Source organism: Podarcis vaucheri, assembly GCF_965113315.1.
Source record: "Podarcis vaucheri genome assembly, chromosome: 16".
NCBI lineage: Eukaryota > Metazoa > Chordata > Lepidosauria > Squamata > Lacertidae > Podarcis > Podarcis vaucheri.
This window is the reverse complement of record NC_138754.1, coordinates 37,133,452-37,155,745: the sequence shown is the minus strand read 5'-3', so window position 1 is coordinate 37,155,745 and position 22,294 is coordinate 37,133,452. Positions and strand designations below refer to the sequence as shown.

The window sequence follows — 22,294 nt, the reverse complement described above, 5'->3', positions numbered from 1 at the left end:
TCTCTGAATGTGGATTAAAAATTCACTAACAAGAACGGCGGAATGAAGTGTGTAAAGCCTTTTTTTTTTTTTAATTCCCTCTGGAAAGTTCAGGATACAAACCTAGGGTAGTAATTAGCAAGACGCTCATCTTTAAAGCTCTCCAGTAATTTGAAGAGACTGAACAAGAGGGTTGGACAAAATTCAAAGCTCCTTTTTTAAACACACACACACACACACACACACACACACACACACAGCCTTCTGCCTTTTCCTAGTTCCTTTAGGCAATTGAGATGGCTGTTCTGAAATAAAAAAAATACATTCCTCTTTGATTTATAGCACATACAGCACAATAAGCAAAATAATAATATTATAAACCAACTCAAAATGATAGCATCCTTAGGTCATAGCCAACTAACTTCAACTGAGACTAGGCCCCCTGAACATAATGAGCATAGGTTAGTGATGGATCTACTCTGAGTAGGACTGGCATTGAATACAACCCAAAATCTACCCCTCCCTCTCCACCCCCAAAGATACATTTGCTGCATATATTTGATGAGCATGATGTAGGACTTCATGATGTAGAAAGAAAGAAAGAAAGAAAGAAAGAAAGAAAGAAAGAAAGAAAGAAAGAAAGAAAGAAAGAAAGATCTACTATGAATAAAAAGGTTCCAAAGGTGTGAAAACAAATCTGACCTTTGACAAACAATGTTTACAGTGGTGGCTTCTCCCAAGCAACTTTCTAAATGGCCAAGGGACCAATTTTCATGTCAGCTTGACCTCTGGCAAAGCCTTACACATTGCAGAGGATTCTGAGGCACATGCAACAGCACATGCTCAGCTCACGTGCTTCACTGTAAGCTCACACAAAATGTCAACATGCCCCAGAAGAACCTTCCCAACCCCAACGGAGCATCTTAAAGAATCCCTCAAAGTCTTCAACATTTTCTACTAGCCTGCTGGAGGCTGGCAGAGCAGTGATGGATAGTCCTGATGCAGTAGAGGCCGGTCTGTTATGGGAAAAGGGGAACTGCCCCACCACACTCAGCCAATTCCCACCTGCCTGCCTTCTTATTTAACCACAACCTCAGCAGGTAGCCCTGGATGCCGGCTTCCTCCTGCTCCTTAGTGTCAGTTTTGCTCTCGCAGAACTCAACAGGAGGAGGGGGAACAGCAGTAGACTTGGTTGATTCCTCCTGTGATTGCCTCTGGCTCCACCTACTCTTGGTCTCCCTATCTTCTGCCCTTCCAGTCCCAGTGGGCACCGTGTCTCCCCCAGTAAACTCTTGCATTACTGTGCTAGGTGTGGAAGGAGGAGGTTTCTCTCCACTGATACATCACTTGGTTTCTGTGCTAGGTTTGGAAGAGGGGCAGAATGCCCCATCACATGACTCCACAGCGCTGGGTTTATGCATGGGTTTATGCATAAGCTAAGGGAACTGTGGTTTAGGGGCTCAGATTATGTGGGGCCCGCTAAACACAACAACTATTCCTAAATTCAAAGTTTTGCGTAATTGGTTAAAATAATAAATAAAGGAATCGGGAGAAACAAGACGCTAATAGAGACATTATCGTTCTGCTATGACAAAAGTATACTTAATGGCCACACAATTACTTGTCACATTGTACTCATGAATAACAATATCAAAATTTTATTAGCTGATCTTGGTTGCTGTACATTCAAATTGTTCATGCAGGCTAAGTAAGAAATCATAAGGTACTTTCATTTAAAGGTATTTCGTATGCAAATAAGATTATTGCAAGATTTATGCTTTAGGTAGGTTGTGAGCTTTGATTTCCATCCTAGCCTTGGTACTGATATATATGCAGATATAAAACTTTATTATTTCTATTTCCATTGTGTTACAATAAAACATTATTCTGCTCATGCTATGCAGCCTCTTAAACCTGATGTCACTTAAGGCTTCCATATGTCATGATCCCGCTCTGCTCTTTCACCAGCTCATTCACTTACCTGCCTGCCCTTCCTTGTCACCTATGACTACCAGGTAGGTGCTTAAATCAGGGAAGAGGAACTTGCAGCCCTCAAGTTGTTGTTGAACTCCAACTCCCATCAGCCCAAGCCAGCATGGTCAATGGTCAGGGGTGATGGGAGTTTTAGTTCAGTAACATCAGGAGGACCAAATCAAATTAGAGGAGGGAGAAAGGTTGTTTTCTGCTGCTCCAGAGAAGCGGACACGGAGCAATGGATCCAAACTACAAGAAAGAAGATTCCACCTAAACATTAGGAAGAACTTCCTGAGCGCAGGGAGTGTGGTGGAGTCTCCTTCTTTGGAGGTCTTTAAGCAGAGGCTTGACAACCATATGTCAGGATTGCTCTGATGGTGTTTCCTGCTTGGCAGGGGGTTGGACTCAGTGGCCCTTGTGGTCTCTTCCAACTCTATGATTTTATGATTCTATGAAATCTTCCCCACCCTGGTTTCCATAACACTCCTGTGACTGTGTATCATAGGGAAAGATCTATAGTGGTGAGAAAGTGCTTTCTCAGGAAAGTTTATTTGTTATGTGCTTTTTGAGGCTGCCCCGATAAGCTGCTGAGCCACACTGCTGGCTGATGCTGAATTCAATACAAGTCAGGTAATTGGGTCCAGACTTCAGAGATGGAGACTGGGGATAACATTTTCAGACTGAAGGTGTTCCGTTTCTTAATTCACAAATATCCTGAGGTTAGTTAGAAATGGTGCAGACTAGATCTCTTACACTTTGCCATGTCCCGCATGACCTGAATGGACACTCCAGAATACAGCAAACACCCCGACAGATCTTGGCATGGCAAGGGAAAATCAACAGTTATGTCCAAACTTCTTTTTAAGGAAGTGGCTCACTATAATTCACTTTCCCAGGAGGTACCCAGAAGTACCCTGAGACACAGCTTGAAAAGTACTGGTAATAACCTACGTACCTCTTTCCCAAGGGGGTAGATTTTCTTCGACAAAATATAACAGCCGGTGCATATTTCCCAATATAATCCACACTCTTCTGGACGTCCCATGTGTATGGATTGCTGGCTCTTATGCTGAAAACATTCACGCCTTTCTTCACCTTTGCCCTGGGAGAAACAAGAAGCTGTGTTAACAAGCAGACAGGGACTGCGAGGTCTAGCTGCTCTCACCAGTCTTCACTGCATTACCACTCACTACTGGTCTTTCAAAGAGGTGATGATTTAAGAAAGCTATCCTTCGGCATTCAGAAAGGTAGAGTTTATTTAGCTGTGTGGTGTGTGCACACAGCACTAAAAAGGGCATCAAACTCTCATGCCAAGGTAATACAACATGTTTGCTGCACCACCTAGTTTAATGACCCCAGACTCTAGCTGTGACCAAGATACTGAGGTCCAACCTGTGCTATTCATTTAAAGCAGTATCATACCACTTTAAACAGTTAAGGCTTGTTTGTTTTAACTCGCTTGTGGAGACTTTCAGAGGTTATAAAGAAAGGGAAAAAATACGATAACAACAAGAAGATTGAAAGATGATTTGTAAAGGAAAACAACAAAGAGATATATGGACAGAACTGTGAACATCAAAGCAGCAGAAATAAGAGATGATTGGATCCCTTTCTGAGCTCGAAGCATGGGTACCCCCAACAAAAATTTAAAATTTGGTTTTGTAATTTGGAACTAATGTGATTTGATTGGTTTGTTAATAAAAAATATTTTAAAATAAATAAATAAACAAACAAACAGTTAAGGCTCTCCCCCCTCAAAATTCTGGGAAGTGTAGTTTGTTAAGAGTGCAGAGAACTACACTTTCCAGAATTCTCTGCAAGGGATCAATTGTTAAACTGCTCTGGGAACTGTAGCTCTGTAAAGGAAATAGGGGTCTTCTTACACTGCTCAGTACCCTTAAACTACACTTCCCATGATTCTTTGGGGAAAACCTCAGCTGCTTTGAAGTAGTATGATGATGCTTTAAATGCTTTTAATGCAGGTGGGGCCTGAGGCAGAGGCTTCAGAGTCCCCAATTAAGGAGCTAGAGCAGGTTCATGACTCAAACTTAAGCTGGTGATCAGGGACAAGTGAACCTGAGGCTCTTAGGAGCTCCCAAAACCATATCCAAACCTGTGCACTTTTGGTGTCAATAAATGTTCTACTGGAACAAAGAAAGAACTGGCTGGAAATCAGGATCCCAGAGAGATGAAGCATGAAGCTGGGAATCAGGATCCCAGGATCCCATTCTGCTGGATGTCTCTCCGTGTGGATGCCAGTTCCTTATGTGCTCCAACGGTGATATTAAGGCTTCAACATGGAACACAGGAAGATTGGTCCAATGTGACTTATCAATGACAATGTAGCTGGTCCATAGGAAGCTGTCTTCCACCAAGTCAATTCATCTACTGCAATACTGTCTGCACCAGGGGTTGTCAACCTGGTCCCTACCACCCACTAGTGGGCATTTCAGGATTCTAGGTGGGCGGTAGGGGGTTCTACGGCAGAAGCTGAATCTTCCTTCCATCGAGCACAAGCTGAATCCTCCTTCCTTACTGGTGGGCAGTAAGGAAATTTTACCATCAATAAAGATGAAGAAGAGAAGAGTTTGGATTTGACATCCCTCTTTATCACTACCCTAAGGAGTCTCAAAGTGGCTAACAATTTCCTTTCCCTTCCTCCCCCACAACAAACGCTCTGTGAGGTGAGTGGAGCTGAGAGACTTCAAAGAAGTGTGACTGGCCCAAGGTCACCCAGCAGCTGCATGTGGAGGAGCGGGGAAGTGAACCCGGTTCACCAGATTACAAGTCTAGGTATGAAAAGTTGACTACTCATGGTCTACACTGATTAGCAGTGACTCTCCAGGGTTTCAGCTATACCTGGAGATGCTGGAGCTTCTGAATGCAAAGTAGACACTCAACCACTAAGCTCCATCCCTTCCCAGCAACTGGGAAGGGCAGTGGGTGGTAGTTTTTAGATCAGGCATCAGAAACATGTAGCCTCCAAGATGCAGACCAACTTCCACCAGCCCCAGTCAGCCGGGCAGATGGCTATGGATGGTGGTAACCCAACACCACCCAGAGCACCACAATCTCCCCAGGCGGCTTGGCCTGGATCCTCACCCTGTGACTAGTAGCAGCAGAATAAATTGCACAAAGGAAAGGATAATGCATGCAAAGCAAGAGGAATTGTGTGCATTTGCCCAATTTGTGCAGGTTGCAGAATCCAACTTTCCTTGATTTTAGAATCTGGATTGCTGTGACATGTGATTCTGATATTTTCTTTGAAAAGCAGGATACACACGGCCTTGAATATGCATGAGGGGCTTTGCAAGTGTCAAATGAAGAAGAGATGTCATTATTACAAGGGAAGGCACATTTGGCAGCCTCTCCTGAGACGGCTTCTGACTTAAACAGTGGGAAGAGTGCCAAGGCAGTGTAACAAACAACACGGGATTCCTTTCCCAATCCATTTGGATTACAAGACTGGCATATATTGGGTTCATCTGCCTAGCTGGCTTTCAGATTCTACCCTTTGGCTGTTTTCACAATTTGTCTTGAACAATTATTCTATGTAGGAGGACAGACACTTTGCCACTGGATCTCTTGGAGTTTGTCAAGCAGCTCCATGGTTTTCGACACAATTATCCTATCATAGAATCATAGAATGGTAGAGTTGGAAGAGAGCCAAGGGTCATCTAGTCCAACCCCCTACAATGCAAGAATCTCAGCTAAAGCATCCATGACAGATGGCCACCCAACAGCTGTTTAAAAACCTCCAAGAAAGGAGAGTTCAACACCTTCCAAAAGAGTCGATTCGACTATTGAACAGCTCTTACTGTCCGAAAGTTCTTTCTGATGTTTAGTAAGAATCTCCTGTTCCACTTTATTTTTTTAAAAAAAATATTCCAGCTTTCCTAAACCTCAAAGCAAACTTTAAAACCAGAGTAGAAGCCAGATCTCTAAATAAGCCCATCTATATATATATATATACACCTGACATCTGAAGGCAGACCAAATAAAGGTCCATCCATAACATTCAAAACAATTCACACCATTGCCCCAAGGCCAGTAGGAAAGGATGAAATCATAGTCCCTGAGGAAGGTCATTCTGAAGTCTTGGAGTCAACCCTGAACAGGTCCAGGATCCTTGCTTCATAAGACTTCTCCATCCAAACTATGGGACTACAGAGCAAGACCCTTGATGGTGATCTCATCAAGCAGGCAGATTACCGTATTTTTCGCCCTATAGGATGCACCGTCCCATAAGGCACACCTAGTTTTTTTGGGGGGAAATAAAGGGGAAAAAAATTATATTTCCCCCCCAGGTGTGGGGCTGGGGCAGGGGAAGCCCAAACTTCCCCCGACCCCAGTCCACAGAACAGGCAACTCTCCGCAAGCCGTGGGAGCCCAGCGCCGGGCTCCTGTGCCTTGCAGAGAGCGAGAGGGGTCGGTGCGCACCGACCCCTCTCGCTCTCCAGGCTTCAGCGAAAGCCTGCATTCACCCCATAGGACGCACACACATTTCCCCTTCATTTTTGGAGGGGAAAAAGTGCATCCTATAGGGCGAAAAATATGGTACATATTGACATTCCGATTTTGTGCTGTTCTTATCCCTGTTTTTCCTTATTGTGAACTGCTCTGGGAACCAATTGTATACAAAGGATGGTATACAAATGCATGAAATCTGGGGGGGGGGTGCTTTCCCCAGAGACACCTGCTTTGCACCAACTTAGCCATCATTTTGATTCCCACCCCCCTGGGCACTTGGGCACCACTAACAATTTGAGTCTCACTTCTTCCAATGTTCTGGAAAGTGCAAATTAATCAAGTGCAGCTTTGCAGGTGAACCAAATCAGATTCATCCCCCATCCTTACCTAGAAGAGAACAATCTTAATCTTGCATGTGCCTTTGAAATGAAGATCAGCAAAGGATCAGGCTACATCTAGTGGAGCTACATCTCATGGCTGCGGACACGGAGCAATGGATCCAAACTACAAGAAAGAAGATTCCACCTAAACATTAGGAAGAACTTCCTGACAGTAAGAGCTGTTCGACAGTGGAATTTGCTGCCAAGAAGTGTGGTGGAGTCTCCTTCTTTGGAGGTCTTTAAGCAGAGGCTTGACAACCATATTTCAGGAGTGCTCTGATGGTGTTTTCTGCTTGGCAGGGGGTTGGACTTGATGGCCCTTGTGGTCTCTTCCAACTCTATGATTCTATGATTCATGGCAACTAAAAAAAAAAGGGCCTTGCCAGAGTGGCCTCCACATTGTAGAATGACCTCCCTTTAGAGATACAATGGGCATCTATGGGGCAGGCCTTCTGCCAGATGTTAAAAACCATTTCCATGGGCATTCCCAGAACCTGATCCTTAGTACCCCTTTTACTGAACTGGTTGACATGTTATTGCTACTTGAGCATACTGGTTTTATTTAGTACACCACCTTGTCATTTCCCTCCCCACAATGAAAAGCAGCCTATAAATAATTTTAAATAAATAAAATAAGCATGGTGGGCTGTGTGTGGTGGGGTGATCAGAAGTATCCCAAGAGTCTGCAGCAAGAGATTCCTGTCAGGTACAGATTTTCAGGTCTACCTAGTTTACATTTTCCCTAGAGCTTTTCTGCACAATCTCACAAGTCTCTTCGTAAACTAGAGAGTGGAGGAATTTGCTATGGGTGTTCAGGGCAAACCAGATAACCTTGCACATATGTCAGAAAGAGAAGCACCTGCATGCTCCAGCAGTAAATCAGACTTGTAAATGCTTAAATAAAAGGAGCAGGCTAGTCTTGTGCTCTGCTGGGGAAGGCAGAGAGGAGAGGAAGGCAGGATGAAGGGCTATGAGACAAAGATTACCCCTAATCTCCATTTCTACTTCTGGATAGTAATCCCTAATTCTATGCCCATTTTCCTGGGGCTCACTCATCACAGACCCATAATGAGGAACCTTTAGTCCTCTACTAACAAGCTGGAACATGTGCAGAGGCCGGCGACCAAGATGATAAAGGGTCTTGAAATGAAGCTTTCTTTACTATCTTATTTCTTCTATAAAAATTGTACACCACTTGATTAAAACAAAAACCTCAAACCAGTTAGCAACAAGAAAAAGCAAAAAAACATTTGAGGGTGTTGGGTATGTTGAGCTTGGAGAAGAGAAGATTGAGAGATGATAGACCTCTTTTTGAATATCTGAAGGACTGTCAACATGGCAAATGGAGCAAGCTTACTTCTGCTGCTCCAGAGGATAGGACTGATTGTTAAAACACTTTGGGATTTATAGCTCTGAGGGCAGGGCAGGGATTGGTGTCTCCTAAAAACTCTCAGCATCCTTAACAAACCACAGCCCTCAAAAGCCTTTGGAGGAAGCCATGACTGTTTAAAGTGGTATCACTGTGCTTTAAACTAATGATGTGAATGCCACTGGCTCTCTTTTTTTTTTGAAAAATCATTGAAGCCTATTTAATAAACTCTACAGTTGCAGCCTGTTCTTTTTGCATCATTCCTCAGAACGAAAGCATTCATAGCTCTGCAGCCTTTGGTAAGTCAGGAGGTCCTGTCTCCTCGCTTCCTTTCATCCTCATTTCAGAGAGTGCAGTCTTACTTGGGAGTAAGCCGCAGTGAGCTAGCTGCTCCTCTAATGGAGGGAAAGAAACAAAACATGGGCAGCGTTATATTACAGACTTGTAGCGGAAAATAAGCACAATCCCTGGTGAATAGAGACAGTTGGAGCAGATGGAGTGAGCCAGTGACGGAAACCACCAGGAATCAATACCTTTGCATTTCCCAAAGACAGTAATTTCACAACACACTCTTCTTGACCCGCTAAACACCATGTTTACTTGGGTGATAAGGAGAGGCTTCAAATCATGCAATTAAAATGCAGGTGCCGTTCCATTTTCATTTACTTGTGCGTGCCTCTTTTAACGTCTCCCAGCCTTGTTTCTTCTTCCTCTTCACTTCTTTGTAGTTTACAACCAGTTAGCACTTTAGCTCCCAGCCCCTGTCATTACTGCAGGCTGGTAACAGCCGTGAAATTGTTACTTAAGTGTTGTATAAAGTGGAACAGCTGGCTGGCAAAGACATAACTGTGTTGCAACGCCGCACAGCGCCAAGGGCCACAGTGCAATGTCAACGGAGCCGTCGTGTCTGGTTCTAACCACCAAAGAGATGAATTTTGGGGTAGTATTTTTATAAAAGCTCCACAGGAGGCACAGGAAGAAGATCAAAGCAGAGTTTGAACAGAAAGTTGATAAGTTTTTTTTTCTTCCTTTCTGTGTGCAAAGGTTTGGGAACATATTTGCAATTGTTTGTATTTGTCCCATTCCACTCCTCTCTCTACAGGCAAACAGCCTGCCTTGGTGTGATGGCCTGGGATTCGGACTCGGATGCTGAACATGAGGGATCCCAGCCTGCACAGGAGTCCCCGCCTCCAGAACCAGCTGGGGCATGAGCCTGAAGGGTCGTCATCTGTGCTGGATCATCGGGTGCAGGCATCAGCTGAGTCTGCTCTGGCTCCTGAGGTGATGGAGGACCCATTGCCTGCAGGTGCTCCACTCTCAGCTGAGATTGCCTCTGGGTCCAGCCTCTCCTGAGCTGCAGAGGCTCAGGGCAGAGAGGTGGAGGGAACTAAGTTCCTGTAGGAGGAGTGCTCGCCTCCAGGCCAGGAGAGGCGAGTCACCAGAGGATTGGGGCGGTCCTATGCCTCAGGGCAGATAAAAGCCAGCCAGCCCCAGTTCCAAGTTGCAGGAGCAATATTGTTGGTTGCTAGTTCCTGCCTGAACCCTGTCCTGCTTTCCTGCCTGAGCTCCTTGTGGGATGTAAACACAGGAGCAGTCAATGACAACATTCCTAGAGTGTACATGTTAGAACATGGGGAGGGATGTCTGTCCAGCAAGCAGGTAAACTTCCTGGGGACAGACTTCCTCCGCATGTGACCAGAGGTGGGTGTGGCCTCACCTGTGCAGGTAAATGATAAAAGCACAGGGCAGGCAGCCATCTCTCTCTCTCTGCCATTTTTCTTCAATGAGGAAACATCTAAGGATGCTCTCTTGGCTCCCAGCCAAGAGAGGAGATAAGGACTATCTTGCTACAAGATAGATTCTAAATGTATGTAACTTTTTAAGCCTGTCTGCCTTCCAGGATCATATTATGAACAGGACGTGAGTAAACTCTTTTATACTTTTATAAAGACTGTCTTGTGTCTTGTATTTTAAGAGGGAACAAAAGGGGAAATTACCAGAGTAATTATTATAGAGGTTCTAGCGAACCTGTTCACACGTTACAGTTGCGAACTTAAAGGGGAATGTCTATAAACTCTGCTGATATTTTGGGAACTTGTTAGCACAAGTTGGATAAGGATATAATTAGTCAATATATCCTCTCCTGCACCCCAGAACATTCCCACACTCCTGACCCGCCCCGGCTCCCTGCTTGCAAGCTGGTTCCTGACTTCACCTGGCTCCCTGCCCTGCACCCAGCTTCAGCTACTACGGACTGCCTCCACATGAACCTTTGACCACAGACCGGACTTGGACCTCACCTCTCGGGTAACCCACAGGACCAGCACCCTTGGCATCAGCGCCCAGTATGGTTGGGCACATGTCTGGGCCCATCTGCATGTACAGTATACTGCTGGTGGGCTGACGCTGGAATTGTGGCTGTCTGCTGTTGGAGAAAGGATACTGAGTCAGGTGGCGCTTGCTGTGATCCTGCAAGGCAATGCTGGTGCTATAATATGCATCAGGAGACATACAGTGGCCAGAGACCACTCACTGCCATCATCCCCTCCCCAGATTCGAGTTACTATCAAAAGCACATAAAGAAGTTGGCAAAGATCTGTAAAAGACACCTCAATTGGGACGCAACAGAACCAAGTCTCTGCAACCCCACTTGGGGAAGGGGTCACATGCAAAAGGTCTCAGGGTTCAATCCCTGGCCTCTCCAGTTTTAAGTAGCAGGCAATACATGGTGTGAAATACCCACCTCTGACTTATCTTTATGGAGGATAAAGCTATCAATGTTAACTAGTCATGATAATTATGTTTCTCCCACCACTGACAGAGGCAGTAGACTGCTGACTAACAGTAGCTGGGAACCTCAAGTAGAGAGAATGATCTTGTGCTCACGTTTTGCTTGTATGCATCCCAGAGGCATCTGGGTGGCCTTTGTGGGAAAAAAGGGGGGGGTCCAATTAGATGGGCCTTTCACCAGATCCAGTGGGGCTCTTATGTGAGTCCAGATAGCCACTGCCAGTTAGATGAACAAATTGTCTGTTCTGGAAAGAGAACTGTGCTCTGTGTCCAGTTCTGTGTGCCACATTTTAAGAAGGATATTGACAAGCTGGAACATGTGCAGAAGAGGGAAGCCAAGATGATCCATGGTGTGGAAACCAAAACTTATGAGGAACAGTTGAGGAAGTTGAGTGTGTTCAGCCCGGATAAGAGAAGACTAAGAGGTGATAGCTGTCTTCAAATATCTGAGGGGCTGACACATGGAAGATAAGTTTGTTCTCTGCTGCTCTGGAGGGTAGGACCTGAACCAATGGATTCAAATTACAAGAAAGGAGATTCCATCTAAACACTGGGAATAACGTTCTGATGGGAAGAGCTGTTCAACAGTGGAATGGCCTGATGGGTTCTCCTCTGTTGAATGTTTTTAATCAGAGATTGAATGGCCAACTGTCAGGGATTCTTTAGCTGTAATTCCTGGGTTCCATTCCAACCCTACATTTCTATAATTCTATAAAATAGTCTAACCTGGTATAAGACAGCTTCCAGTGCCTGCCCCCCACCCAACCCCCTGGAGATCAGAAGACCTTCTGCAATGGACCCAGCTACAGTGCAGAAGGATGCCACCATGGGAGCTGGGGGCAGAAATGCTTTCCTTGTGTACATGGGTACTTCGTATAGACATTACATGACTTTGGATCCTCTGACACTCCAAGTTTTTCTGGGTTACACTTTCTTGATGGAAAAGCGTAAATAGGAAAAAAAAAACAGTTTAAAGTCTCCAACTTCCTTGTGGACTTGGCATAATTTACGGGAAGCGATGTAGCAAAACGTAAGTCATTTAAAGCTGAATAATATACCCACAAATTCTTATTAAGGTCTGCGCTTTCTCCAGCCCTGCGAGACAGAAACCAGTTATCATTATGCATCACCATGAAAGCAGATTAAAATTAAATCAATCTGTTTATCTATGGGTTTGCAAGACAGCTTTCACTCCCCAAACCTAACATGTTCTCCTTCTAATTAACATTTCAGGAGGAAATGAGGAATGCTCACACACATACATACACAATCACCCAGACATTGAAGCATCCTCACTCAGAGATGGGTTTTTTAAAAAAAGAAGAAGAAGAAAGAAAGAAGTCCCATAAGGCTTTCTAATTAAATTTAATTAGTGAAAGGGCACAAGCCCAATGCAAACTTCAGAAGATGAACTTCGCACGCCTGAGTTAAATAAAGCAGATTTCTTGGAGATGTTTGGTCTGTGAACTGGGTAGACGTTATTGTGCGTGTTTCTGCAGCAGGGCATCAGGGGCTCAGACAAGGAGCCTCGTGCCCCCATAATGTTACCAGACTTCTCCCTTTCACTTGGAGAGTGGGGATTTGGGGTTCATTTGTTCTCTGAGCCCTGGAGCAGCAAGTCAAGTCACAAGGCCATTACCCAGCTCGCAGCTTCTGGTGTGCTAGACTAGCTGACGCATGGCTGTCTGTGACAACTGTTTCATGTGCAATAACAACAGCTATATAAAGAAGCGACACTCAGAGAAGCAGGGAGCACACTCACCATCCTGTTGCTGTTTTGCTGGATGGAGAAAAACATAGAGGTAAGGAAAGAGCTTTAATGCTGACGTACACACTAAGGTTCTCACTGTCCGCCACAGTCATAGAACCATAGAATTGTAGAGTTGGAAGGGACCACAAGCGTCATATGGCCCAACCCCCTGCAGGAATCTTTTGCCCAACATGAGGCTTCAACCCATGACCCTGAGATTAAGAGTCACATGCTCTTGCAACCAAGCTATAGTTTCTTTAGAAAGTATCTTACTCATCTACTGGGCATTTTGGAATGCTATTTGTTTGGACACCTCTTAAGATATTGCAACCAAATTTTGCATGGCAGCTCCTTCGAGATCAGCAAGCGCTTTTCACCTGTGTTTGGTTACAGTTGGGTGCTACTTTGAATCAAGATGGCAGCCTGTAGCTTTCAAAACTGCACTAACTTTGACCATTGATTTCAAAACTATACAGCGGTACCTTGGTTTATGAACTTAATCCGTTCCGGAAGTCCGTTCTTAAACCAAAGCATTCTTAAACCAAGGCGTCCAAGGCGTGCTTTCCCATAGCAACAGAGGACTCAATTTACAAATGGAACACGCTCAACAGGAAGCAGAACATGTTCTGCTTCCAAGGCAAAGTTTACAAACCAAAATGTCTACTTCCGAGTTTGCAGCGTTCTTCATCCAAGTTGTTCATAAACAAAGCTGTTCTTAAACCAAGGTACCACTGTACATTGTTGGTGTGTTAGAATTCCTGGGCATGAGGTTGCTAGTTATTCCTATAAGAGGTTCTCAATTTTCTTAACAACATCAAAAGAGGAGGATGGCCACTGGCGTTCCTTCCAACTCTACAATTATTTGATTCTATGTGTACTGGGCCCAGAAAATTTGTTTGACAGCTCAAAGCTCAGGGTAAGTCCTTATAACAAGAGTCAAGTTTTGGTTCTCCCTCCAAATAATAATAATCATTAAAACGCTGGCCTGAATTTGCTTTAAATAAATAAATTACCATATGCAAAGTTATCCAAACATGTCATGAACCTGCACCCCAAACCTTTCATGTAACATCCTTGAGTTCCAAGCCTGCTTGCTCGCTTGCTTGCTTTATTTATTTATTTAAATACTTTGACATTAATTCCCAGGGCGAGGCATAGTGGATAATTTATTTCTATATTGTAACTGGATCATTGGTCGGGTGTGTGTGTGTGTGTGTGTGTGTGTGTGTGTGTGTGTTTAATGTCTATATTGTTCCGAAACTCGGTTTGCTCTAGTTCTGCTAGCAAATGATTTCCAATAAGGATTTATCCCCTCTTCCAAATCACCCTACATGTGTAGATAGCATGAAATGCTCAGTTGTGCTCGGCTTCCCAACCATGCTGGCTTTCAGCAAATAAACATACCCTCAGTCCCAGCAGGATGCAGTTCCAGCTCCAGGCATCCCCAGTCACTCGATCTAATCACTGAGGCAGAAGGGAGCACAATTAATATAATAATGAGTGAGGCTAAAATTATTCTCTGTCCAGCTCTCTCCCTCCCTCTGAAATCTAGGATGGGAGGGGGAAGAGGGAATACATTGGTGCACGCACACAACACACACTCCCAAATGTCCCCATTTATCAGAGGCAGTCTCTGCTTTCCAATACCTCCTATACTGGGAGCACATTGTGATTTGCTAGACATCTCATTCTTCAAGGTTCAACTTGCTCTCCCTGGAAGTAAAACCCCAGAGGGAATGGCTGTCCCTCAGGCACATGCAGGGCCAAGCCACCTTTTGTCTGACCAGGTCAAAAATTAATGTTGCTGTCAGTTTCTGCCCCCCAATCAGTTTCTCTGTGGGAGGGAGGTTGTCTCATGAGCAGATGGGAAAAGAGCAGGAAATAAGGCTTTCAGGGGTCATGAACCCTGATGGCTGTGCACTGCTTCCACTGTGGGAGGGACTATGCTTCTGAATACCAGGTGCTGGTCCTGCTTGTGAACTTCTCATATGCATCTGGTAGGCCCTGTTTAAAAAAATAAGGGGACCCCTGACCATTAGGTCCAGTTGCGGACGATTCTGGGGTTGCGGCGCTCATCTCGCTTTACTAGCTGAGGGAGCCAGCATGCACCTTCCGGGTCATGTGGCCAGCATGACTAAGCAGCTTCTGGCGAACCAGAGCAACACACGGAAATGCTGTTTACCTTCCCACCTGAGCGGTACCTATTTATCTACTTGCACTTTGACGTGCTTTCAAACTGCTAGGTTGGCAGGAGCAGGGACCGAGCAATGGGAGCTCACCCCGTCATGGGGATTTGAACCACCGACCTTCTGATCAGCAAGCCCTAGGCTCTGTGGTTTAACCCACAGTGCCACCCGTGTCCCAGGCCCTGTTTAGGGAAGCTTTTGATGTTTGACAGACTATTGTATTTTAATAATTTGTTGAAAGCCGCCCAGAGTGGCTGGGGAAACCCAGCCAAATGGGCGGGGTATAAATTATTATTATTATTATTATTATTATTATTATTATTATACCATGAGAACAGGAAGCTGGACTAGATGGGCCACTGGTATAATTGGCTAGCTATAACAAAGAGTGCAGGAGGCTCTTTTGGTCAGCAGAAGTTAGGGAGTGTTGATCTTGAATATGGTGGGTGTCAGGAAGTCCTTTATCTGTGAACAGCTGCCCCTTGTGGTGAGCTGTAGAACTATAGGAACTGGCTTCTCAGTGAAGTACCTTCAGCCCCTTGACTGACTGCCCACTCAGAATGGTCAGCGAATGGTCCTGGATAGGTCCTATTTCAGTTGAGCCTTGCTTGGGCATCTAAGTCTTCCTGAGCTCGGGAGTGTCCCTACATTCTTGCTTGTCCTTTGGTCCTGGATTTCTGGTTGGCTCCTGTGTCGTGGTTCCTCCTTTGGTTCTGATTTGCCCTTCAGTCCCAGCTACTAGCTTGCCCCAAGATACTCAGTTTCTAGCTTCTAGATCACCTTAGCCTACAGCTCCTGGTCCAGCCCTAAACAGCAACGAGGACCAATGCAAACTCTGCCCCATGCAAGGTCTTAGGCATATCCTAACACTCCAGTGACCTGCACTCCCCAGCATGGTTGGTGAGTTCTGCATACACAACACTAGACCCACAATCCTATGCATACTTGAGGGAGCATTCCTTTATGCACTCATCAGGACAGTTAACATGCACCAGACCAGGGGGCCAGAGAAAGGAGATTTCATATCAAAGACGCTAGTGGAGACTGCTCTAGTGCACTCCTCCCCAAGGGGAGCCAGCAATTTCAAAATTACACAAAATCTTTGTGGTTGAACCATCTTGAGTTAAAGCCATTTTGCGAGCATGGATGTAGGTCAGCAGGTAATTCTCTCCTGATAGAGCTTCCCACAGCACAGTTGATTTAACAGCAGCAGCATCTCACTGCACCTCATCTTCTCAAAATTCCAGGGAGCATGCCTCAGTCTGCTTGCACATTGGTGTCATTGAAAGGGAAATTGCCCTGGATGTTGTATGGCTCTCATCCCAGCAGGCGATAGTCAAATACAAGCAACGGCACAGCCAGAACCTGCTAGCAAGCACAGCGCAGAGCGTTGTCTAAGCCAGGGCTCAGACCCAAAATCTATGTCTGCTTTTCAATGCCATGCTAATTAAGGATATTCCTGGGAATTCACACACAGAGAAACACACACCATACAGTTGTAGGCATGGCAGGAAGCCTTATCAACTATAGAAACTCACACATTTGATGAGGCCTTACCTGATTTTGGATTTGGGTGCAGGAAGGTCCTGACAGAGGGGCCCCAAAACCCCAAAACCTTGGAGATAGCACTGGAAAATATGTTTATTTAGGGGATGGAAGAGGAATTAGTTTGGTCCATTTTTCACAGCAGGACAACCCGATCACTTCTGAACTTGCTTGCAGATCAGAAAATAAGAGTGTCGAGTCAAACTGTGCACAATTCTGCAGTGCAGGTTCAGTGTGCAAAAAGATTGCACCAAAAGATATATATTGCATGAAGGCTGCATACAAAGCACATAGAATCTTAGAATCATAGAATTGTAGAGTTGTAAGAGATCCTAAGAGTCATCTAGTCCATCCCCTCCAATGTAGGAAACTCAACTAAAGCATCAATGACAGATGGTCATCCAACCTCTGCTTAAAAACTTGCAGTGAAGGAGAGTCCACAACCTTCTTAGGCAGTCCGTTCCACTGTCGAAAAAGCTCTTGCTGTGAAAACGTTATTCCTGGTGTTTAGTCAGAATCTCTTGAAACTTGAAGCCATTGGCTAAGTCTCCTTAGCAGGAGAAAACAAGTTTGTTCCATCTTCCATGTGACAGCCTTTTAGATATTTAAAGATGGCTATCATATCTCATCTCGGTCTCCTCTTTTCCAGGCTAAACATACCCAACTCCCTCAACCATTCCTCATAAGGCTTGGTTTCCAGACCTTTTATTTTACCTGTTCTCAAATCCGTTTGACTTCCAAAACGTTTGGAAACCAAAGCATGGCTTCTGATTGGCTGCAGGAAGCTCCTGCAGCCAATCGGAAGCCACAGAAGCCCCATTGGACATTTGGCTTCCAAAAGAATGTTTGAAAACCAGAACAGTCACTTCCTGGTTTTGATCGTTCAGGAGCCAAAACATTCAAGGCACGACTGTAGAGACTTGTATAGTGGCATTGTGATGTCAGCATTCCAGCCAGCCAAAAGCACTCAAGGGGGTGCAAAGTAGGTTCAGTAGTGTGGTGTGGCTGGAAAGGGGTTGTGGTCTGGAAGGAATCCAGAAGACCAGGGGTTTCCCATTCCTGCAATAACTGCTGAAAAGGCCTTGAAAGTCCAAATCAGAGATGCGAAGTCAGAAACCAAAACTGGTAAAGCAGAAGGGAAGTCCCCTTTGGATAAACAGAGACAAAACCACCAGGATGGTTTGCACTGCAGCCAAACCAGGAGCCAGCATTGGACTCTTCTTTCTTAGCTTAGAAAAAATTGTGAGCCTCACTTCCAGGATTCCCCATGCTCCTATTAGATGGTAAGGATTTTTACAGCGCAGCATAACTCCACGGCTTGACATGGGAAATCCATATGTTTGTAGTAGGGAGGAAATTAATAGCTCACCTAGGGATTAAACAATTGCTGAGGTGCAATAGATACTGAGCTCTGGCTCTATGGGCACAGTTTGCAGTATATCTACTCATCAATCAATTAACCCTGAGCGACTGATGAAAGAAGGACGGTGAGCAGATGGAAAGAGGACTGGAGATGGGGCCCCTTTTAGTTCCTAATTAGAACAGCTTCACAGCCTGATAGGCTCCCCAATGGTTCCTCTACACTCCATAGCGCATAAACCCAAAGTTAGAATAGGCCAACTGACTATCAGACTTGTTCTCTACACACACACACACACACACACAGAGAGAGAGAGAGAGAGAGAGAGAGAGAGAGAGAGAGAGAGAGAGAGAGCTGGGCAAAGAAAAATAGCACAATTGTCTTGCTCACAGGCCTAGTGTGTGGGCTGGGATTGTGCATAGGCATACAAAGAGGACCAGCCACTTTTCCTCATCGACACATAGCAGACTGGACATGAGGTTCAGAAGGCAAGGGGCTGTGTTGAGATCAGAGATGGGGAGTCTGTGACCCTCCAGGTGTTGGACTGAGACTCCCCCACCACCACTAGTCACACTGGTTGGGGCTGATGGGAGTGGGAGACTGGGACCCTCTGAAGCAGGGGTCAGCAAACTTCTTTAGGCGGGGGCAAGTTCACCACTCCTCAGACCTTGTGGTGGGCTGGACTGCACACATGTGTGCGGCGGAGGGGGGCTTCTCTCTCCCCCCTCTCCCCAGCCCCTCCCCTGCCCCTGTTTTCCTACCTCCTCTGCTGCTCTGCCTGCAGTTAGGAGCCGGCGGCAGTGGCGGTGCCTCTCTTTTCCGGTCCAGCCTTCCCGGGTGCCAGGCACGGGGCCAGCAAATGCTCCAAGCTCCAGACGAAGTTCCGCAATGCGCCCATCACAATGCCCACAGCGCGACCATGGACAGAGAAGCCGGAGGGCAGGTGGAGAGTCAGCGCATGGGTGGCAAGGCTTCAGATTGGCTGGCACCAATTAAAGCCCAGCTCCCTTCCTCTGCAGGGCAGGGAGAAGCCAGGAGGATGGAGGGAGGAGGGCCCACCGCAGTGTGTTTTTTTTGGGGGGGGAATCGCCTGAAAAAAATTGCAAAAAGAATATGGCGCAGCCCAAACGACCAATCTAAGCAGCGATTCCAAGACTGCCTGCGAGCCAGATCCAGAGGGCAATTGGGCCTGATCTGGCCCACGGTCCTTAGTTTGCCGACTCATGCTCTGAAGGGCCACAGGTTCCCAATCACTGTCTGAAGATGTTGCTGCTCTCAACACTGCTCTCAACACTGACGACACAGTAGAGGCAACACTGGCCCAGATGTGCCCCAGATGTTGTTGCATTCCAGCTCCCATTGGCTTCAGTGCTCATAGATGATGGAAGTTAAGAGCCCACCAGTATCTGGAGGGCACCACTTTAGCTACCCCTAGTTTTGCAGATACTGCTGACTTTGGGAGTCCACCTGTACTGGACTATAGAAGGGCGCCAACCTGTTAGCACACCCATCTCTCTTTTCCCATCCATCCCTTGCAATGTTTTCCATTTCCATTCCCCTCTCTCACCACTGGTGATTCCTGCTATTCAGAGGTAAGGTTCTTCTGACAGTGGAGGTACAGCAGGGGTAGGCAACCTAAAGCCTGGGGGCCGGATCCGGCCCAGTCACCTTCTAAATCCAGCCCGTGGGCGGTCCGGGAATCAGCATGTTTTTACATGTGTGGAATGTGTGCTTTTATTTAAAATGTATCTCTGGGTTATTTGTGGGGCATAGGAATCCATTCATTCCCCCCCAAAAAATATAGTCCACCCCACCACAAGGTCTGAGGGATGGTGGACCAGCCCACAGCTGAAAAAGGTTGCTGATCCCTGAGGTAGAGTATGGCCATTGTGCCAAATAGCCACTGATAGCCTTAACCCACATGAATCTCTTTTAGTTCCATCCAAGTTAGTGGTCATCAACATCAGCATCATATTATTACAGTGGTGCCCCGCAAGACGAATGCCTCACAAGATGGAAAACCCGCTAGACAAAAGGGTTTTCCATTTTGGAGATGCTTTGCAAAATGAATTTCCTATGGGCTTGCTTCGCAAGACGAAAATGTCTTGCGAGTTCCTGCGGGGTTTTTTCCTTCCCCCCCTTTTTCCCAAGCCGCTAAGCCGCTTATCAGCTGATCCTAAGCCGCTAAGCCACTTGACAGCTGATCCACTAAGCCGCTTATCAGCTGATCCGCTAAGCCGCTTAACAGCTGATCCGCTAAGCCGCTTATCGGATGATCCGCTAAGCCCGCTAAGCCGCTAATAGCGCTAATCCGCTAATGAGCTTGCTTCGCAAGACGAAAAAACCGCAAGACGAAGAGACTCGCGGAACGGATTCTTTTTGTCTTGCGAGGCACCACTGTATTATTATTATTATTATTATTATTATTATTATTATTATTATTAACTATAGCTAAATATGAATTTATAGCCATGTATAGCTCGTTCATTTCGTGGCTAGACTATTTAATTTTTTGTGGGCAGAAAACATCAACCTGTTTGGGCCACTAATCTATCACTTTGCTTCAGCACAGCAGTTCCCTGCCTCCCTTGATGTGTGCACCGCATTCCAAACATATTGCTATTTAAAAGCTAGTCAGAACACTACTACTACTGCAAGTGATGTCTGTATTACCAAGAAGGAAGCAGATTTCTATTCTTTGTCTCAGCTTCTATTGGGGATTAACCACCTTGGAAACAGGTTTTTATTTTTATTCAAACTGACTTTCCTATTGTACAGAACATGAGTTGCTGATAAGAGAGTTTGATGGACCAGGGTGTGAGTGGCGGGGGGTGGGGAAATCATGATGTTTTGGAGAAATCGATTTCCCTTTTTCTCCTCAAACAAAGCAACCTTTTAAAAAATATAGATGCCAGGAGGTAAATATCATAGAAGTCACTGTTGAGTGATCACTCAGGGTTTTAGAATTCTCCAATTCGCCTAAAAGAAGTTTTTAAAGTGCATGGTTAGAAAAGTATACTTCATCGCTATGGACTCAGATGGCACTGTGGTCTAAACCACTGAGCCTCTTGGGCTTGCTGATCGTAAGGCCGGCGGTGCGAATCCCTGTGATGGGGGTGAGCTCCCGTTGATCTGTCCCAGCTCCTGCAAATCTAGCTGTTTGAAAGCACACCAGTGCAAGTAGATAAATAGGTACAGTTGCTGTGGGAAGCTAAACAGTGTTGCCGTGCACTGCTCTGGTTTCCATCACAGTGTTCCGTTGTACCAGAAGTGGTTTAGTCATGCTGGCCACATGGCCCAGAAAGCTGTCTGTGGACGAACGCTGGCTCCCTCAGCCTGAAAAGCGAGATGAGCACCACAACCTCATAGTCGCCTTTCACTGGACTTAACTGTCCAGGAGTTCTTTGTTGTTGCTGTTTAATCGTTTAATCGTGTCTGAAGTTTGAAGGCCATAATCCATTTCAGGAACAGGTGTGATCTCTCCATCCTCCATCCGGGCAAGAAAGAGAGATTATCGCGGGTCAAAGACACATTCCATCCAGGTAACATTCCTAGAAGGAGGTGCAAAGCCAAGCCAATGAGGGGTGTGGCTTGGAATGAATCCTGAGGGCTGGATAGAAATGTTTCAAGGACCACATTTGGTCCTCCGGCCTGATACTCCCTACCTCTGACATACAATTTCATACTGCTATTCAAATCTATACTCCGTTGGAGACCTTCTGGAAACCAGAATGGTGAGATATATGCATGGCTATTTGTGCATGCGTGTGCACACACATACACGCACAGAGAGAGTAGCATTTTCTCCCCCAGGCCACTGTGAAGGTTAATTTGAAGAACCTTTCCTTGAGGAGGCTCACTCTTTCTGACAGGCCAAGGCATATACATATTCATGCATCCTCAGAAAAGCCAAGGAGCTTGTTAAAACTTCTGCCTGCACCTGGCTCCAAAGAAGTAAAAGCTGGAGGCAAGAATGTTCCGGAAATGGCCATATCAGGGAACGCCAAGTTCAAAGACAACTCCCAGAGCACTGTAGCAGGTGTGGAATTACTCGGGTTATGTAAAGAAGAAAAAAGTTTACAATGATCTAGCGCCAAATGCTTGTCAAGCCCGTCCTTGAAGATTTGCTGAGCAGAGTACTTACGTCCATTTCCATATGTCCAAAGGTGGGGAAATACTTTGAGAAGAGAGGAAGGAAGGAGGTGTGCTGTAGTTGGGGGCAAGGGCAAGCAGGTTTCAGGCGGACTAGAAAGGAAGGCCAAAGGTCAATGTGATCTGGGATCCTTTACTCACAGTGGCCAGTCAGATGCTTCCAAGAACCCAAAAGGAGGGTGTTAAGTTGTGGGTGAACATATCAGACGACACAGCAATTCTTCAAACAGCTCTTGTTTATTCAGAGGCCCAGAACAGAACTGAGTTTAAGGGCTCAGTCAGCCTGCTTATATAGAGCTCCAGTACAACGTTACTGTAGCAACTTTCTAAAACTATCCA

At 45.7% G+C, this 22,294-nt stretch overlaps 1 protein-coding gene across 1 annotated transcript in view; it reads right to left on the bottom strand.

The window, feature by feature from the left end:
* Window positions 1-22,294, bottom strand: part of LOC309521518 (transmembrane protein 132D-like) — a 446,397-nt gene that overhangs the window by 270,688 nt on the left and 153,415 nt on the right. The window contains exon 3 of the mRNA XM_082204115.1: window positions 2,909-3,055. Within this exon, the coding sequence (XP_082060241.1) occupies window positions 2,909-3,055 (147 nt within the window). The remainder of the gene's footprint in view (window positions 1-2,908; window positions 3,056-22,294) is intronic.